This window comes from Ursus americanus, chromosome 6 (genome assembly GCF_024610735.1).
Source record: "Ursus americanus isolate L20-20 chromosome 6, mUrsAme1.1.p, whole genome shotgun sequence".
NCBI lineage: Eukaryota > Metazoa > Chordata > Mammalia > Carnivora > Ursidae > Ursus > Ursus americanus.
The window spans coordinates 57,025,544-57,045,696 of NC_142132.1; the positions used below are offsets into that span (position 1 = coordinate 57,025,544).

Here is a 20,153-nt window from a genome sequence, read left to right on the forward strand (position 1 = left end):
ATGAAACTACTGAGAAAATTAAGAATAACATGACTTAAAAATATTGGACCTATGGTATATTTTTAGTGACAATGTTATGCATATAAAAACTATCTGTATTTTCTCTAAGTTCATGTGAACAGACTAAATGAATCATCATTACTGATATATTTGCAGAATTTTTTTACACATGGTTTAAAAACAGGCCCTAGAGATGACCAACACGTAAACACATGTTTCCAAGTAGATTTCAAGAGCAAAGACATAACTTGCTCCTTCATTAAAATATATTGCCTCAGTCAGCAATATTCTGGTAAGACTAGACTAAGATTCATGCAGTCTTGTATTCAATATTACAACAAAATCAACAACTTCTTGGAATTTGACAGTTCTTTTAAAAAGAGGTCTTGAAAATAGAAGAATTATTGGAAGTTTATTTTATTTTTGATATAACCAGATAAAAACTGAAGCAAACAATTCATGATATGGTGCTGTGCATAGACTGAATTCTTGAACTCTGACATAAATATGTCTAGAAGAAGAGGTTACTACCTCAGGTGAAATAAATTAGACGACTGAAATTTTTATTGGTGTTCTGGTAAAAACACTATCATAGTATTCACTGGGCTATTTAAATGGTCTGCATTCATCATTTAGAGGAAAAATTTTAACGGAGTCTGTATATATGTAATTTAATTTATAAGTATGCTGAATGTCTTTCTAAAATATTTTCTTTTATATTAATATATAACAGAATGTTAATTATGTACATTTTAATTTAATATAGCTGAATATGTAGTTAACTTTGTGTGTGAAACTTACACTAATTTACCAAAATAGTATAAATAATATTGTTGATCACAATCAACATATTGTGTTGTTGATTTATAGTTTATTTATATATTTATAGTTTATTTATAATTTATAGTTTATTCCTCACATTTTGCCTTCTTTTACATTTTTTACATCTAAAGCTTCCATTCTTTAGTTTACTTAAGTGGAAATGCACAAACATAATGGATATTCTAGACAGAGGAGAGCCTGTGAGTTCTCTCAGTAACATTTTCTGTTGGTAATCATAAGGAGAAATTTTGTTCCATTTTTATCACTCACTCTGAAGATTGATAATGTAGTTGCTTGAGGAACATTATTTCTGCTATGCGGTTATTATTTCTGCTGCTCCCAACTTGAAACACTTTCATGTGGTTTTGTGAATAATGTTGCTACTTGATTATAATCATAGCTACATCTCTTTTGATAGGCAATTTCACTTTGGAGAATAGGTGTAAGATTTTTAGTGTTTTGAATGTAAATCGGATCAATCTCATCATAGAATACAGTGTGTGTGAATGATGAATAGGGTTTATTACATCATGTTTATTAAAATACAGAAAACTTTTCCCAACCTTATTGATTTTATGCTTTAGCTTGTTTAAGATTTTTTTTTTTTATAACTTCCTATATTCCTGGTAAGGCATGGCCAAAGCCTAGCTCAGAATCTGAAGTATGTTCGATGATTAATAAATATTTGTGTAAAGAATAACTATCTGATACATGTCTGTGTAGTATATGGAGTATTCTGTTTTAGGAAGTATAGCTTCCTTCTGTTCATCAGGAATAGATTGTAGTACATATAAAGGTAAAAGTCATATTAGCAAGGAAGCTATGATGTGGGATCTGTCCCACCAATTATTAAAATATGTTATAAAGCTACATTAATTCCAAACCAGTATGATGGGTGTAGGTTTTATTTCCCCCACTCTAAAAGGAATAAAATAAAGCTTAGGCAGTTTAAACCACTTTCTTAATGTGAGTGGAGGACCAAGTTTAACACTTGTTTTTTACTGTTTGTTTTTTTTTTGTTTGTTTGTTTGGTTTTGTTTTTACTCCAAAGCTCCACTTAAAAAAGAGTGCCCTGTAGGGGCGCCTGGGTGGCACAGCGGTTAAGCGTCTGCCTTCGGCTCAGGGCGTGATCCCGGCATTATGGGATCGAGCCCCACATCAGGCTCCTCCACTATGAGCCTGCTTCTTCCTCTCCCACTCCCCCTGCTTGTGTTCCCTCTCTCGCTGGCTGTCTCTATCTCTGTCGAATAAATAAATAAAATCTTAAAAAAAAAAAAAAAAAAAAAGAGTGCCCTGTAGAGAACAAACTGATGGTTACCAGGGGAAAGGTGGGCTGGAGGATGGGTTAAGTAGATGATGGGTATTAAGGAGTGCACTTGTGGTGAGCACTGGGTGTTGTATGTAAGCGATGAATTGCTACATTGTACACCTGAAACTAATATTATACTGTATATTAACTAACTGAAATTTAAATAAAAATTTAAAAAATACAAAAGATAGCCCTGGTGTACTTTAAGGTCATATGTCTTTATTTTTGAAAAGACATATATTAACCAAATATATTTACAATATGAAACCCAACACAGCTTTAGTTGAAATCCTTCAAACTAATTAATATGAAAACTTAATATCACATTTAATTTTGGTAAAGAAAAGAAGGATTATTTTTTCTAGTACAATTCCAAAATAATTATTTGGTTGATATTTAGAATCTAATAAAATAATAAATGCTTGATTAATTGTTGTCATTTTTAAACAAAAATTAAGAATTTGAATTTTTGATTAGCATGCAGTTGTATAAGTAATACACAGTTAGGCTATTATCAAAAAGTTAAAACATTGGCCACACCCCAGTCTGGATTCTTTTCAGAGATAACAAGTTGTATGGCATTGGTGTATTTCCTTTAGACCTTTTCCTAAGCTTTAATATATTTATGTGTTTTCAGGGGAAATCTAAATAATTATTGTGTGCTTGTTTTTTTAATATATATAATGTCACTATACATATCATGCTACAACTTTTGTTTTTTATTCTACAATATATTCTGGCAATCTTTCCAACTTATTTTATATGGGTTCACCTCACATCGTTCACTTCCACATACATACAGAGCCATGATCTCAATCTTCTCAAAAGTTAGCAGTTATTTCTGTGTTTCTCAAGGCCACAGAGTTTCCTTTCACCATAACTCATATTGACTAAAATAACCTTACATGATATGTTCTTTCCTGAAGGATAGGCTTTAGGCTGCAAAGAAAAAGAAAAATGATCAGTGATGTTGATTTAAACTACAGCTACTCCCTTGAAAGATTTATGCATTTTAAGTCATTCCCTGTATCATTATTTGGGCTGGTTATCACACTCTCACCTATGGGTCATATACCTCTTTTATAAATTTTTAAAATACATATGAGTGTGCCAAAGATTTTGCAATTTAATTTTGATCATTCTTTTGGAGGTTCTGATTTTTCTATACTCCTATTCTACAGACAATATATGTTCTCTTTCTGATGCATGGACCTCTTCTCTGCCTTTCAGGCAGTTTTCTGTGTCTTATTCTATTTCAGACTGGGTGCTTTAGCTTATTATTTTAGGGGTAAAGTCCATCTCTTCCCTTTGGCTTGTTTTCATATTTTGCAGTCTTCTACCTCTTGCTCTAATTTCCATATAATTATAACTCTGATGCCTACTCAAGACCCAGTAAGATAAGATCTGGATATGGTTACCTCTAAACTTTCAATTTCATGTTCTGTGGAAATCCAAAGCCCTCCCTGAGAATCCTGTAAATTCACTGGAGCTTACTTGGCTGCATTGCCTTTAGCTGTCTTAATCTGCATCCAGTTGCCCAGTGTTATGCCTGATCAACCTATTCTTAACTTAACTTTCAATTCTTTTTATTTCTACCACACATCCACACTGTAGTTATATGTTTATGTAATTATTTAGTTAATATTTGTCAGTTCCTCTAGGCCATGAGCCCTTTGAGGAGGGCAGGGATGCTTTCTATTTCATGACTAATCCCTAGCACAGTACCTAATGTCATAGTAGGCTCAGAAGAGGGACTGAAAATGTGAGGAAGGCACAATTGAAGATAACTTGAAGCTTGAGATCAGAGCACAAAAAGAAGTTGGTCTTGAAAGGAGGTAAAGAGAGAGGCGGAGAGGAAGAGAATGGGGGAGAGAGGGAGAGAGAGAGAGAGGAGAACGATTATCCTGAAGACAGATGAGAAGAAAAGAAATGGATGAAAAATTGTATTGAGGGAGAAGTGAGGGGAGTTGCATCTCAGAAGTGAGGGGTCGTCGAATCTCAGCTTTCCTTGTGTAGTAGGAAACACGTGGATTGGAAGTTTTATAAAGTTAGAGTAGTATCCTAAATCTTCTAAGAGCATTCTTAGATAAATTACATAATCTTGCTTACCTTCAGTTTTAAAATTTATAAATTAATAATACCACACGAGGAGGTTGGTGATGATTAAATGAAACAATGACATCACAATTACATAGTAGTTATAGCATGGAATTGGAAATAGACTGGACAGAATCTTGCTTTTGCTACTTACTAGTTGAGTGATCTTGTACAAATTAGAGTCTTCAATTCTGAGTAATTTGAAGAAAAATGAGGAATCAAATTCCCCAACCAAAGAACTTACCAGATATGATGAAAGAAATGAGAATATGAAGGCTGATAATAACATGGATAAATTTACTCATAGCTAATGAGCCAGGATTCAAACCCAGACTAACTGCTCCCATGAGTTTTACCTGGTCTCATAATCTCTAAGCCATACCACCTCCTAAATAGAAGCAATCTGCTAGAAGACAATGAGGTTAAGGCTCTTTTTTGAAAAAAAAAAAAAAATTTTTTTTTCTGTCGGCAGAGCGTGAGAGAGGTTAAGTATATATTGAGCAAATCCTAGAAGAAAGGGAAAACATTTTCTATGTTCAGTAGAGTGAGCTTTTGTTTGTCCTTTATAGAATTAATGTCATAAAAACGCACTGCAAGAATATTTCAACACACTGCTATACTTTTTAGAACATAATTCTTTTTTTAAATTAAAAGACGAGCTTTTTTAAAATAAACCATGATTGATATGTAAAAAGTTGAACATATTTAATATATACAGCTAGATGATTTTGGTGATAAGTGTACACTTGGGAAACAATGACCACTATCAAGACTATAAACATATTCATCACCACCCAGTTTCCTCCCACCTTCTTCTTTTTCATCATCATCATCATCAACCTTATTATTTTGTGCTGAGAACACCTAACGTAAGATCTATCCTCTTGGCAAAATTTAAGTATACAATGTAGTTTCGTTAACCACAGGTACTATGCTATATAGTAGATCTGCAGAATTTTCTTGCATAACTGAATATTTGTACCCTTTGACCATCACCCCCTCCTTCCCCCCCCACCAGTCTCTGAAAACCACTATTTTACTCTTTGCTTCTATGAGTTTGACTATTTTAGATTCCAAGTATAAGTGAGATAATAAAATGTTTGTTTTTCTGTGTCTGGCTCATTTCATTTAGCATAATGTCCTCCAGGTCCGTGTTGTTACAAAAAGCAGGATTTTTTCTTTTTTAAGCTGAAAGATATTTTATTGTACATATATTCCACATTTCAGTTATCTACTGATGGACTTGTAGGTCCATAATCTTGACTATTACAAATAATGCTGCAATGAATATGGGATTGCAGGTATCTGAGGTCCTAATTTCAATTCCTGTAGGTAAATACACAGAGTGGGGTTGCTAGATCATATGGTAATTCTATTTTTCATTTTCTGAGGGAATTCCATACTGTGTTCCGTTATGGCTGTACCAATTTACATCCCCACCAACAATACGCAAGTATTCCCTTTTCTCCACATCCTCACCAATGTTTGCCATATATGTGTAATTTTATGTATTTATATTTTAATAATGGCCATTCTAAAAGGTGCGAAGTGATAGCTCTTTGTGGTTTTGATTTATATTTCCCTAATGATTAATGCTGTTGAGCACTTTCACATTTACCTAATGTCCATTTGTATGTCTTCTTTTGAGAAATATCTGTTCAGTCCTTTGTCCATTTTTTAAATTGATGTGTTTAGTTTGATTTTGTTTTTGCTATTGAGTTGCAGGAGTTCTTTATATAATTTGGATATCAACCCATGATCACATATACAATGCAAATATTTTCTCCAATCCTGTAGGTTGCTTTTCATTTTGTTGATTGTTTCTTTTGGTGTACAAAAATTATTTAGTTTGATGTACTCCCACTTGTCTGTTTTGTTTTCATTGCCACTCATATCCAAAGAAGCATTACCAAGAGCCACATGAAGGAACTTCCCCCTATATTTGCTTCTAGGAGTTTTACACGTTCGAGTTTTACATTTAAGTCATTAATTCATCTTAAGTTGATTTTTGCTTATGGTGTAGCATAAGGGTTCAATTTCATCCTTTTGCATGCAATTATCCAGTTGTCCCAGCACCATTTATTGAAGAGACTTTATTTTCCACATGTTGTGTTCTTGGCATCCTTCTTGAATATTAGTTGACTGTATATGCCTGGGTTTATTTCTGGGCTCTCTATTTCTGTTCGATACCTATGTGGCTACTTTTATGCCAGTACCATATTGTTTTGATTACTAAAGCTTTGTTATACTGTTTGAAATTAGGAAGTGTGATGCTTCCAGTTTTGTCCTTCTTGCTCAAGACTTTTGACTAGTGGTTCTATATGAATTGTGGAATTGTTTTTTCTATTTCTGTGAAAAATGCCATTGGAATTTTGATATGAATTGCATTGACTTGGTAGATCATATGGGTTGTATCTGGACATTTTAGCAATATTAATCTTCAGTCTGTGAAAATAAGATATCCTTCCATTTATTTGCTAATTTATTATTTTATTCTTTAATTTCTTTGTTAATGCTTTATAATATCAGTATACAGATCTATCATCTCCTTTGCTAAATTATTCTCAAGTATTTTGTTCTTTTGGGTGCTTTTTCAAATGAGATTGTTTCTGTAATTTTTTTAATAGCTCATTTTTAGTATATAAAAGTGCAACTGATTTGTATGTTGATTTTTATCCTGTAACTTTAGTGAATTTGCTTTTAGTTTTAACAGTTCTTGTTGGTATCTTTAGAATTTTTTTTTAAAGATTTTATTTATTTGACAGAGAGAGAGAAAGAGAGAACAATTGGGGGGACAGCAGGCAGAGGGAGAAATAGGCTCCTTAACAAGTGGGGAGCCCAATGTCTGGGTTCATGACCTGAGCCAAAGGCAGCCACTTAACTGACTGAGCCACTCAGGCACCCCTAGAGTTGTTTTATATAAGGGTCATGCCATTGTCATCTTTGAACAGAAACAATTTTACTTCTTCCTTCCAATTTGGATGCCTCTTTTTTTTCTTGTCCAATTACTGTAGCTAAGACTTCCAGTACTATGCTGGATAAAAGTGGAAAGTGTGGTCATGCTTGTCTTGTTTCCTGTCTTAGAGGAAAAGCTTTCAGCTTTTCATTATTTAATCTGATAACGGTGGGCTGGTCATATATGGTCTTTATTGTGATGATGTACAATCCTTCTATACCTATTTGTTGACGGTTTTTATCATAAAGACTGTCGAATTGTGTCAAATGCTTTTTCTGTGTTTATTTAGATGATCATGTGATTTTTAATCTTTCATTTGATAATGTGGTATATCACACATTGATTTACATATGTTGTGCCATCCTTGCATCCAGGATAAATGGTGTATCATCTTTTAAATATGCTCTTGATTCAGTTTGATAGGATTTTGTTGAGGATTTCTGCATCTCTATTCATCAGGGGATATTGGCGTCTATTTTCTTTCCTTGTAGTATTCTTGTCTGGCTTTGATATCAGGGTAATGCTGGCTTCAAAATGAGTTTGGGAGTGTTTCCTTCTCTTCAAATTTTTGGAAAATTTGAGGAGGATTGGTATTATTTTTTTCTTAAATATTTGGTAGAATTCACTAGAAAAACATCTGGTCTTGTTCTTTTCTTTGTTGGGTAATTTTTAATTATTGATTAGTCTTGATCTATTCAGAGTTTCTATTCTTCATTTATTCTTGGTTGCCTGTATGTTTCTAGTCATTTACTCATTTCTTCTAGGTTATCCAGTTTTCTGCCATATAATTGTTTATAGGAATCTCTTATGATCCTTTGTAATTTCTGTGGTATCAATTGTAATGTCTCCAGTTTTTAAAATAATTATTTGTGACTTTTAAAAAGTTGATCCAGCTAAAAGTTTGTCAATTTGGTTTATCTTTTTATGAAACCAATCTTTGTTTTGTTGATTTTCTTTTTTCTTTCCTTTCCTTTCTTTTCTCTGTTCTTTTATTTCTCTTTCATTCATTCATTCATTTTTGCTCTCATCTTTATTTTTTTTTTCTCTGTGCTAACTTTGGGCTTAGTTTATTCTTCCAGTTCCTTGAGATATAAAGTCAAGTTGTTTGAGATCTTCTTCTTTTTTTTTTTAAATTAATGTAGGCATTTATCACTATTAGCTTTCCTCTTAAAACTGCTTTTGCTGCATCTCATAAATTTTGGTATGTTATGTTTCCATTTTCATTGGTTTTAAGATATTTTTTGATTTCTCTTTAATTTCCTTAACCCATTGGTTGTGCAGGAATGTGTTAATTTCAATATATTTGTGAATTTTCAAATTTCCTCCTATTATTGATATCTAGTTTCATATCACATATCATGTGGGTTGAAAAGATACATTTAAGTGTTAAATTTATTAAGACGAGTTTTATGGGTTGACATATGATCTCTTCTAGAGAATGTTCCATGTGCACTTGAAAAGAATGTATGTTCTGATGCTATTGGCTGGCATGTTTTGTATGTCTGTTAGGTTCATCTGACCTACCATGTAGTTTAAGTCCACTATTCTCTTATTGATTTTCTGTCTGGTTGATCTGTCCATTGCTAAAAGCGGGATATTGAAGTCCTATACTATTATTTTATTGTTGTCTATTTCTCCCTTCAGATCTGTTAATAATTGTTTTATATATTCAAATGTTCTGATGTTGGATGCATATATATTTATAATTGTTATATCCTCTTAATTACTTGATCCCTTTATCATTATATATTCTTCTTTGTATCATGACAGTTTTTAATGTAAAAACTATGTTGTCTGATGTAATTATAGCCATCTCTGCTTTCTCTTGATTACCATTTTCACGGAATATCTTTTTATAGCATTTCACTTTCAACCTATCTGTGACCTTAATGCTAACATAAGTCTTTTTTAGGTAGCATGTAGGGTTTTTTTAAAAATATCTATTTAGCCACTAGATGTCTTTTGATTGGAGAATTAAATTCACTTGCATTTAAAGTAATCATTAATAGGTAAGGACTTAGCATTGCCATTTTTTTTCTATTTTGCATTCATTTGTTTCTTTTTTCCTGTCTTCTTATCTTCCTTTGCAATTTGATGATTTATTTTTTGTAGTAGTATCCTTTGATTCCTTTATCTTTATCTTTTGTGTATCCACTACAGGATTTTTTTTTAAAGAATTATTTATTTATTTGAGAGAGAGAGAAAGAGAGAGAGAGGGCATGAGCAGGGGAGGGGCAGAGGGTGAGGGAGCAAATCCTCAAGCAGACTCACTGCTGAGCCTGGAGTCTGACACAGGCCTCGATCCCATGACCCTAAGATCATGACCTGAGCCGAAATCAAAAGTCGGACACCTAACTTACTGAGACACCCAGGTGCCCCAGGATTACTTTTTATGGTTACCATGAAGCTCAAATAACACATTTTATAGTAATAACAGTTTATTTTAAACTGCTAACAACTAACTTTGATTGTAAACAAAAGCCATATACTTTAAAAAAAAGATATATTTATTTATTTGAGAGAGAGAGAGAGAGTGAGCATGGGGGGGAGGGACAGAGGCAGAGGGAGAGAGAGAATCTCAAGCAGATTCTCTGAGTCTGCGAAGCAAGGAGCCTGATGTGGGCTCCATATCACGATCCTGAGATCATGACCTGAGCTGAAGTTAAGAGTTACATGCTTAACTGACTGAGCCACCCAGGCTCCCCCAAAACCATGTATTTTTATCCCTCTCCACATTTTTTGTTATCCCTGTTATAATCTACGTCTTTTATGTTGTGTTCATTAGCAAATTTTTGTAGCTTTAGTTATTTTTAATATTTTTTAACTGTTATACTACAGTTATAAGTGATTTATACACCATCATTACAATGTTAGAGTATTCTGAATTTATATCTTTGCCAGTGAGTTTTACACTTTCATATGTTTTCATGTTGCTAATTAGCATCCTTTGTTTCAATTTGAACTCTCTGTAGCATCTCTTGTAATGTGGGCCTTGTGGTGATGAACCTCAGCTTTTGTTTTTCTGGGAATGTCTTTATCTCTTCTTCTGAAGAACATCTTTGGCAGTTATGGTATTATTGGTTGCCACCTTTTTCTTTCAGTCTTTTGAATATATCATTTCACTTTCTCCTGGCCATCAAGATTTCTACTGAGAAATGTGATGATGATAGTTTTATGTGGGCTCCCTTATATTATTAGATAAGTTGCTTTTCTCTTGCTGCTTTCAAAATTCTCTTTTGTCTTTGACTTTTGACAATTTGATTTAATGTATCTCAGTGAAGATCTTTTTATAATCTGTTTGGGATTCTTTGGGCTTCATGGATCTGGGTGTTTATTTCCCTCCCCAGTTTGTGAGAAATGTTTTGGTCATTGTATCTTTAAATTAGATTTCTGAAACTTTCTCTTTTTCTTTTCCTTCTGGGATTCCCATAATGTGTATATTGATTTTTTGGGTGGTGTTCCAAAGACCTGTGAGCTTTCTTCACTCTTTTTAATAGCTTTTGTTGTTGTTGTTGTTCCTCTGACTGGGTAATTTCAAAGGATTTGTCCTTGAGTTCATTGATCCTTTCTTTTGCATGCTCTACTCTGTTCTTGACCTCTTAAGTGGATTTACAGTTCAGTCATTATATTCTTCAGCTCCAGGATTTCTGTTAGGTTATTTTTTATGATTTCTCTCTCTTTGTTAAACTTACCATTTTGTTTATGTATTGTTTTCCCAATTTTATTGAATTGTCTATTTGTGTTCTTTCTTATCTTGGTGAGATTTTAAAGATGATTATTTTGAATTATTTTTCAGGCAATTAGTAAATCACCATTTCTTTAGGATCAGCTACTGGACCTTGATTTTGTTCCTTTGGTGATATCATATTTCTTTCATTCTTCATGTTCCTTGAAACCTTGCATGCTGTCTTCACATCTTCTTTACTGAGAGATACTGGGATCTCTCAGACTCTTTCTATGTATGAACTTGTTTTATTCCTTCTTATTCTCCTGGGGCAGAAGTCTTAGACTGTGTGCCTTAGCTTGATACTGCAAAGCCAGGCCAGGTGCTGAGATCCTCCTATTTATCTTCCTGAGGGCATGGCCCTGAAGTGTTCAAGGTTATGCACCTCTTCCTAATCCAGCAGATCCAGCTGGATGCTGATATTTGTGTGCAATCTGTGGGAGCTCACATGCCTTGTCTGCAGGGGAGCATGAGGTGTTGGATACAAGGAGGGAGGGGTTGCATGGAATGCTGGTGGTACATGTTGGCTAGTTGTAGGATCTGTAGGTGGAGGTCCTGCTGGGTTTGTGTGCAGATTTCTTATTAGAATCAGCACTCCAGTTAGTAGGATCTTCCACTTGTTGAAATTCACGCATTGGTTGCTCTGAGCTCTTGTCTTTTTTCTCTGCTCTTACCTATCCCCAGATTATTCAGCTTTCCCAATTCTTTCAATGTTCTGGGTATGGAGAGATGGATATGGGCCTCTTCAACAGCCTCTTCACAAGGCTGGGGAAGCTGAGGGCTCACTTTACTCTTACTTTTCCCAGTGAGAGAAACTGTAGGTGAGGGCAGTCGCTACCTTGACATGGGTAAAGTGAAGGTAGTTTTTTTTTAATCCTTTTCAGTGCTTCTGTTCTTTGGTTTTTTGCTCCACGGGATGCCAGAACAATTCAGCTGTACACTGAGGCTTTTATAAAAGTATTCTAGTTCATGGGTCATTGTTAAAATCAGTTTCTGTAGGGATGTAAGGTATGAAACCTATTTCATCCTCTTACTCATGTTTAGGAAAGATAATTTTTTACTTCAGTGGGTTTCAAATATTCATTCTACTTTATACAACATTCAAGTTATATAAAAAAATCCCTCACTATTTTACTGATTTGATGACAAGGTTAGTGAAGACATTTATAGAATGTAAATAGGAAGACAGTAGTTTTAGGCAGAATCAAGAGTCCTGCAGGTGAGTATCACATGTTAGAATGTAGGCAATGGTTTGAGTTTAGATGAGATCAAAGAATCTGGTTTTAAAAGTTAAGCAGGTAAAAATCCAAAGGTAAGATATTTTGAGGAATGGTCTTGTAGGGCAGGAACTAGAGTGAGCTTAATCTTATAAGAAAGGCTGTTTTCTGGCATGAAATCATAGCCAGAACATCTAAAATTACATTTCTTCTAGAAATACTTATTGGTAAATATTTGAAATGTAATCAGTTTTACCTAATATTTTAAGCTGGAGACATACTGACTGTTCCTACACATCTTCTAATGGTATTTGAGCAAGCAATTCTGTTGCCCTCAGTGTCTCTTCTTAATGATAATATCACATTGGAGGGACATTTTCAAAAAGGTTTTAATTGATTTAATAATTGTTATGAAACACTGGAATAGAATGTTTGTACAAAATTAGTGAGCCAAAGAAAGACATGGTAAAATAGGGAGGTAGATTTAGATATAAATGAATCCTTGATAGATGGCCAAGCATATGGTAGAGTTATTGTCTAATCAAGAAGATTATGCACTGGATAAAGAAAATGTTAAATTTGGTATTGTAAAATTAATTTCATTTCTATTTTTTTCATTTTTTTTGTCCATCTAAAAGAGAAAAATGGAGAGACTCAGTAACACAGGGGAAAAATAAGAAGGAAACAGAATCATAAAAGGAAGAATTCTTCTGAAAAATTTTAAGACATTTAACCAATTTTATAAAAGATCTATTTCTAGTTGTATTTTATGTAATTACATTACACAGTACTAATTTTTCTGTTTTTCTAATTGTTTTGAAATGTTTTCTTTTTCTGTAATGATTTTATCTTCTGAGCTTGGCATCGAATTATAGTTTTAAAAATTTTATCCTACTTTTTATCCCAAAGATTTATCATAATGTAATAGTACAATGATCAATGTAAGATACACACATATGCACAATATATGTACACCTCTGTGTATGTGTGTTTACATATATGTAAGTTTAGACATTCTGGTCATTGTGTACGTTTGTGTGTTTGTGTTTGTATGTGTATGCTCACATATGCACACATTTTGAAAATCATTATATGATTTCATTTTATGCTAAAGGTTCTCAGAGAGCTTTTATTTGATAGTAATTCTTTCTCCAATTACCACATTATGCTTAAATCTTGGAAAGGTTGATATATTTTAATAAAAGAACCCTTAGAGCCACATACTCTCCATCTTTTCTTCATAGACTACAGACTATCTTGACTTCTAGTGCCTGAAGGCTTGTATCTAATGGAAACATTAAAAATACCATGTCAGGTTCCAATAGTGGGAAATAGCTGGAAATTATAATAGATCAAATGGAAGATAGGGTTTTACTTTTTAAATAAATAATTAAATTCAGAATTCTCTTCAATATGTTAGTGTTGAGGTTAATTAGAGTGTATGATTTACAGTGAGGCATAATGAAAATAATATTGAATTACATATTATACAACCTGGATACTTGTCTGAAATCACTGTTTATTTGCTAAGTGACCTTGGGTAAGAGAGCCTCAGCTTGACTCATCACCAGTTGAAATGTGTAGTTAACAATATTATTACTGCCCAATTCTTTTTAGTGTTGTCAGGATGAGATGATATATGTGAAAATATTATGTAAACAATGAAGTTCTATATTAAAAGAACTATTGAAAATAATAGTTGATATGTGCCATGCACTATATTAAGCATTCACATAATTCTTACAGCAGTTTTATGAGACAAGCAACATTTAATATTCCAATTTTACAGATCAGGATGGTGAGGTTCAGAGTATATAAGACACTTGATTGAGCTCACACTTTCTGTGAGTGGGAAAGGCAAGACTTGAATACTGGTTTGTTTGACACTAGACTTGATGCTCATAACTGCACAATTTTTATCTCTCATTTGAGTAATAATTATTACATAGAGTAATGCATGGAAATGAAATTCTCTTTATTATCACATCCAAATTCTAAATGTGAAAATGAAATAATATTTATTTTTCTTAAAAGCAGAATGTAATGGAGTTCTAATTATTGAAATATATTCTTCCTTTAGAATTTAATTGTCTTGGATCCACTCACAGTGACCGAGGAAGAAATTAGACCATCACTAGAGAAACGTCTTGAAGCCATTATCAGTGGGGCTGCACTATTGGCTGACTCTTCATGCACTAGAGATTTCCATCGGGAACGGATTATTGCAGAATGCAATGCCATTCGCCAGGCTCTCCAGGACCTGCTTTCAGAGTACATGAACAATGTAGGTAACTTGTTTTCCACCAACCCTATGCACCAGGTATATGCTGAGGTTCTTTCTGTGTACAAATGTGATAAATTACAAATGAGTACATGATTTTGCATAGATTGGCTTTCTGAGTGGGTTCTGCTCACAGAGTACAGCATTGATATAGGAATTTCTAGAGATGGGATCCAACAATATGTAATTGTTTTGTTTGAGGCAGTATCTAAATACTAGTTGAAGAAGGGAGTCAAGATTGGAGAAAAGAAACTGGAGTTGAACATCAATTTAAAGGATAAAAGAAGATGAAGAAAAAGGCAGGTTGTTCAGGATTACGTTGGTGAATAACAAAATGAGAATTCAGACAGCATTAGATAAAGTCAATGTTGAAGGGATAAGGGGTCATTTTTGAAGGGAACTCATCTGGTTTGTAACTTTAGCTCCTAACGTTTTCACACATAACATAATGTCATAAGTTTTTTGCAGTTTTAGATATCTCTTAGGAATGTTAGAAATCCTGTCTAAATTTAGACAGATACAAAAATATTTGTTTTGAGGTGCTTTTGGTTTCATTTCATGTATCTTCATATATGATATATTCATTTCATATGTACATATTTACATCCATCTATGGAGTATCTATGCCAGTTCCTTCATTCAAATCTTATTGCCGTTTTCAAAATGAAGAAGAAAGCCTTGAAGACATTTTCAAGCATATATTGATCATGAGCCTCCTTAAATAATAGAGCTAAACAAAATGAAGGATTTATAATATATATAATTAATATATGATAATATATATTTATAAAATATTTTGTTCATCTCTCTTACAAATTGAATAATTAAAGAATTATGAAGGTACATTTTGAAAATTATTAGTTACAAAGCATATGACTTTTTGGGTATGAAGTTGAAGATTTAGGATAATTCAGTATAAGTAATTTATGTGAATAATTGAAATGTGCTAAAATTAGTTAATGAGTTTTAAGGCTCCTTCTGCACATTTGATGTATCTCCATACTCTTAATATTTGATGACTTTGGCTCCTGACCAAAAATCTCTTGCCTGTCAAGAAATCAAAGTTGTAAAGCAGATTTTGTTAATAAGAACATGTTAGTAACATCATGTCCTGCTTCTGAAGCTAGAACATCTCCATTTTTAGCGTATGATATATTCTTTTTTTTATTTCCAGTATTTTTTAAGTTTTTTGTGGAGAATTATGACAAAGCATAAGAAATAGAAAATTATATAAGGCAAGCATAAACACAGAGAGCATATAATATATTCTTAGTAAAAGATTTTTTAAGGGAATTCATCAATTATAAGAAACTCAGAAGATAATGTTGTATTGGATTTTCTTCTCCCATGATCTGTAAACTATTGAGATTATTATTCTCATATTTATAGATAAAATACAATTACATATACATTTATTTTATCTATAAATTATAAAATTATAGATAAACTCACTTTATCAGGTATAGATAAAGCTGTTTTATTCCTTCAAATGCAGAAGCAAACAGATACACATGCACAATCACCCACATAGTCAGGGTTGGCTATGTAATTGTGGAGCTTGATGCAAAATGAAAGTGCAAGTATTTTTGTTCAAAAGCAGGGGAAAAAACTCTTTTTCCTTTTTCACTTTCTTGCTTGACCTGAGAAAGGTGATTTTTATTTGCTATTTAATGTTAGGTTCTCTAGTACATAGGGATGGTTGTGGGAACATGCCGAGCCTCACAGGTATCTGTGGCCCTTTCCCATGACTCTGACCCATTTTGCCTTGTGCCAAGGCCACCACTGGAAGTGGAGGGTGGCAGCAGTTGTTGGGTGGGAGAGCAGGTGGCTAAGGACATGTTCCCGGAAGGTAGAACTAAATGTGAGTCTAGGTCATGTGCTACATCGGTCCATCAGAATTCACTAATATACCCAAACTCAAAGATAAAATTGTTAAAAATTTCAAGACTGTGATAGCAGGGCATTAAAGGCCAACGATGGGGTTTCTTTCTAAGTATGGAGCCCGATGTGCAGTCACATGCCCCAAAGCTGGTCCTGTCCATTGTAAATACATATAACGTAAGTGATTTTATGGCTTTCTTCAACTTTGGGCCAAAAACTATTTGAGTTAAAGACTGTTCATACCAAAGGTGAAGTGATGGGAGCACTTTGCCCTGGGTGCAATGATTAAGAAGGTACATTATATCTAGATATTTATAAACAGTAATAAAACCAACTGAATGTTGGCCTGCTTTTTACTATCACTATGCTCTAGCAGTTCTAAATGTTAAGTGATACAATGTTTTGCTCAAAATTCTTTTGTTTTTCTAAGTTCTAAACAATTACTGTAGTTATAATTGATGTTTAATAATATGTATGTATGATTCAAATTGCATATTTTGTGGTAATACTTTAATAATCATTATATTCCTTATGCATTTAAACAGCAGATTCAAAATAAACAATCATGACACAATGATTGTAAAGAGAAAGAACTAGAAATAGAGTCACTTCAATTCTGTTATTTTATGAGTTAACGGGGAATTTTTATTTAAATTTAAAGATTATGACAATGAAACAGTATGAATTTCCATGGGTAATGTTTGTGTTAAATAAATGCAAATTTTATGCATGTGAAGTTCATATGTGAACTCTTTTTTTTTCATTTGTGAAATATTTTATTGAATTTGAGTACTAACTTTGAAATTTGTTTTCCCTTTAAGATTTGTCAATTGCTTTAAAGTTAAAGAACAAAAATAGGAAAATAATGATTATTACTGAAAAGTAATTTTGTCATTCAGAGAAGAGAGGTGTTTAAATAGCTACTCCAGGTATAAAATATGCTAAGTGAAGCACTGAAAATACATATGTATGTTTCTATGTTTTACTGCTCTTTTTCTTAACAAGGATTTACTCTGATAATCAGTTTCAAAGCCCATTTGTCAAGTACACAAAACTTACTTATGTTACTAATATCCTTCTGTTAGGTATGTTGGTTTTAAAACAAGGTAAGTTCTGTGCTAGAAGAGAGAAGTGGAAAGAAACTTTTTCATTTATAATATGCAAATAATTAAGATCAGAGGTAAGTAGCTATTTAAAATCATGTCCAGATAATTATCTTAATTGTATTTTTTTATAAGGGTAGACTCAATTAGGAATTTAAATGTTTTTCAGTTATTTAATTGATTAGATGGCACCACTCTTCATATTTGATAGAGGCTGTTTTCTTCTTTCCTCCTTCCCCCTTGTTTCCTGTTCTCCTCTTCTGGCAAAGGAGAGTAAGCACCCCTGAAATACCTCTCGGTCATGGCACTTCCCCATGTTTAGCTCTCATCCCTGTTGGAACTCCTGTGTTTACTCACCCGCCATCTCTGCCAGACAGGAGCTCTAAGAGAGTGAGGATTATCTCCCTTGCCCTTAGAACACAGACTTTCAGGTAGTAGGGGCTCAGTAGTTATTATTTGGATACAGGTAAATTGAATTTAGTGCTTGCTTCTTCTCAGTTTTTTAAATTAAAATGACAGTGTGCCTAAAGCAATTAATTTGTATTTATTTATTATATTAAATGATTACCATGGGCAAAATATGGGGAGGATTAATGATAAGAACAGAAATACAGAAAAGGAAGAAGAACAGAGGTGAGAAAGCTATTCTTTGGGTAATCTTAGTATATATATATATTCCTTTCTCTTAGGATATGATATTAAATACTTATTGAGGAAGGCATTTTTTTTCAGGGAATGAAAGAATTATTGTGTGTGGGTAATGTCCGTTGATCTGCCGTAATGTTGGTGTAGAGGTCAGAGCAGGAGGAGCTAAATTTATGCAGTGGTAGTCCACATGATGAGAAATCCATTTATGTGTACATTATATTAACATTACATTGTAAATACAACTCATTAATAATAAAAAATACAAATTATAGTGTTATGAGAAAGCACTGCAAAAGCAGTGTAATAGCTCTTTTTCATATAAAAGCACAGTTCTTGACCTACACAATGAATATTGGAATTAAATGGCAGGAACCAATCTGGAAAAACTGTGGGGTATATTTTCAGAACACATTCTCAGGTTTATTTTTATTCCAGGTTTATATCACAAATGATGTTTCTTTATACCTTTCATCAGCTATAATGAAAGGGAATGTACTTTCCTGGTATTAGTAGAACTCAAACCTTTCTCAGAATTTGCTCAAAGATTTTAGGATAGCTATTGTACTTCAGTCTTCAACTTCCAGTTTAAGGAATGCTGTGTCTCATCTGGTGGGCCTGGTTTGCTTTTCAGATTAGTTAGGAGCTTTTGTAATTGGGCTGTTGATAGAGTAAATGCTTGGTGATTATCGAGACATAATAAAGATAACTGTGAAAACTTAAAGCAAGATTAACACTCATAATCTGTGGATGTTTTATGTGAATGTGACTGCAAGGCTTCAAATTTTGTAAGCCTGTTGAGAACAGAGAAGTTCAGCTGTAGGAAATGAATGTAGTTTATGTGTTCTCAGGCTTCGTTCCACATGACCAGTTTGAGTCTAGATGACTTTACTTTCTTAAACAGATCAGTAAGTCTTGATCATTCTTTTTTGACTGAAACTCTGTGTTTAGTAAGTTCAATGCCTTGTGACATTAGTAAGAAATTAGTAGGAAATGAAACCAGATGGATCCATAACAGACAAAACAGACAACCACTTTACACTTTAATGATTATATATATTTTTCCCAGTATTTTCTCCATATATACATATATATGGAGATATTTTCCATATATATAAGAATAATTATTTTACATCCACAGGTCAGAAGTTTGACACAAGTCTCACTGGGATAAAAAAGGAAGTGTTAGCAATGCTGCATTCTTTTCTGGAGTCTGTGGGGAGAAATCCATTTCTTTGCTTTTTCCAGCTTCTAGAGGCCATCCACATACCTTGGCTCACAGTCTCTCCATCTTCACAGCCAGCAATGTCACACTTCTCTGACTCTGTTTCTGTCACCTCATCTCTTTCTCTGACCCCAGCCAGGAAATGTTTTCTACTTTCTAGGACTCAAGTGATTAGATAGGGCCCGCCCAGATTACCCAGGATAGTCATGCCATCTCATGGCTCTTAGCCTTATTTACATCTGCAAAGTTCCTTTTGCCAGGTAAGGTAATATGCTCACAGGCCCTGGCAATTAGGGTGTGAGGATTTCTGGGAGCCCCATGACATACACTAATACCAGTCTTCCTTAGTCTCTTCTGTGGAATCATCATTACTCCTTACATTCTGAATCTATTGTAGTAGTTATTATCCGTTACTTACTTTAGGCTTTATGCAGGCAGATCACATGTCTATTTTATTTACTATTTTATCTCAAGCCCCAGGCACAATACTTGGCACCTGAAAAAAGCTAGATTGTATTTTTGAATGAAAAAATGAAATGAAATTATTACATATTGTATATGCATATAAAAGAGAAACAGCTTCTCTGACATTAAATGAAATGAGTTCCAAGCATCTACTAGATTTATATGATGGACTGCCTGTTATAAAAGGTCCTATTTTGCAAAGTATAGGTCTTTTCTAAAATTCAGTGTGAATATTCAGAAACAATTTTCTCATCACAGTCTCTTTATTTGGAGGCACATCCAGATATATTCCAAAACAAGATTTTTACTAATTAAAAAAATATACTCCAGAGAATATTCAGAATCAGATAAAGTTTAACTTTTGTTTTTTTTTTAATTTAGAAGTAGATTTTTCTAAGTTATTTCTGCTGTTTTTATTATACCTCCAG

General features: G+C 33.3%; 1 protein-coding gene across 5 annotated transcripts in view; it reads left to right on the forward strand.

Moving 5' to 3' along the window:
- Positions 1-20,153, forward strand: part of CTNNA3 (catenin alpha 3) — a 1,641,479-nt gene that overhangs the window by 461,518 nt on the left and 1,159,808 nt on the right. For all 5 annotated transcript variants that reach the window (XM_045783571.2, XM_087863076.1, XM_087863075.1 and 2 more), the window contains one exon: positions 14,206-14,409. In XM_045783571.2, coding sequence (XP_045639527.1) covers positions 14,206-14,409 — 204 coding nt within the window. The remainder of the gene's footprint in view (positions 1-14,205; positions 14,410-20,153) is intronic.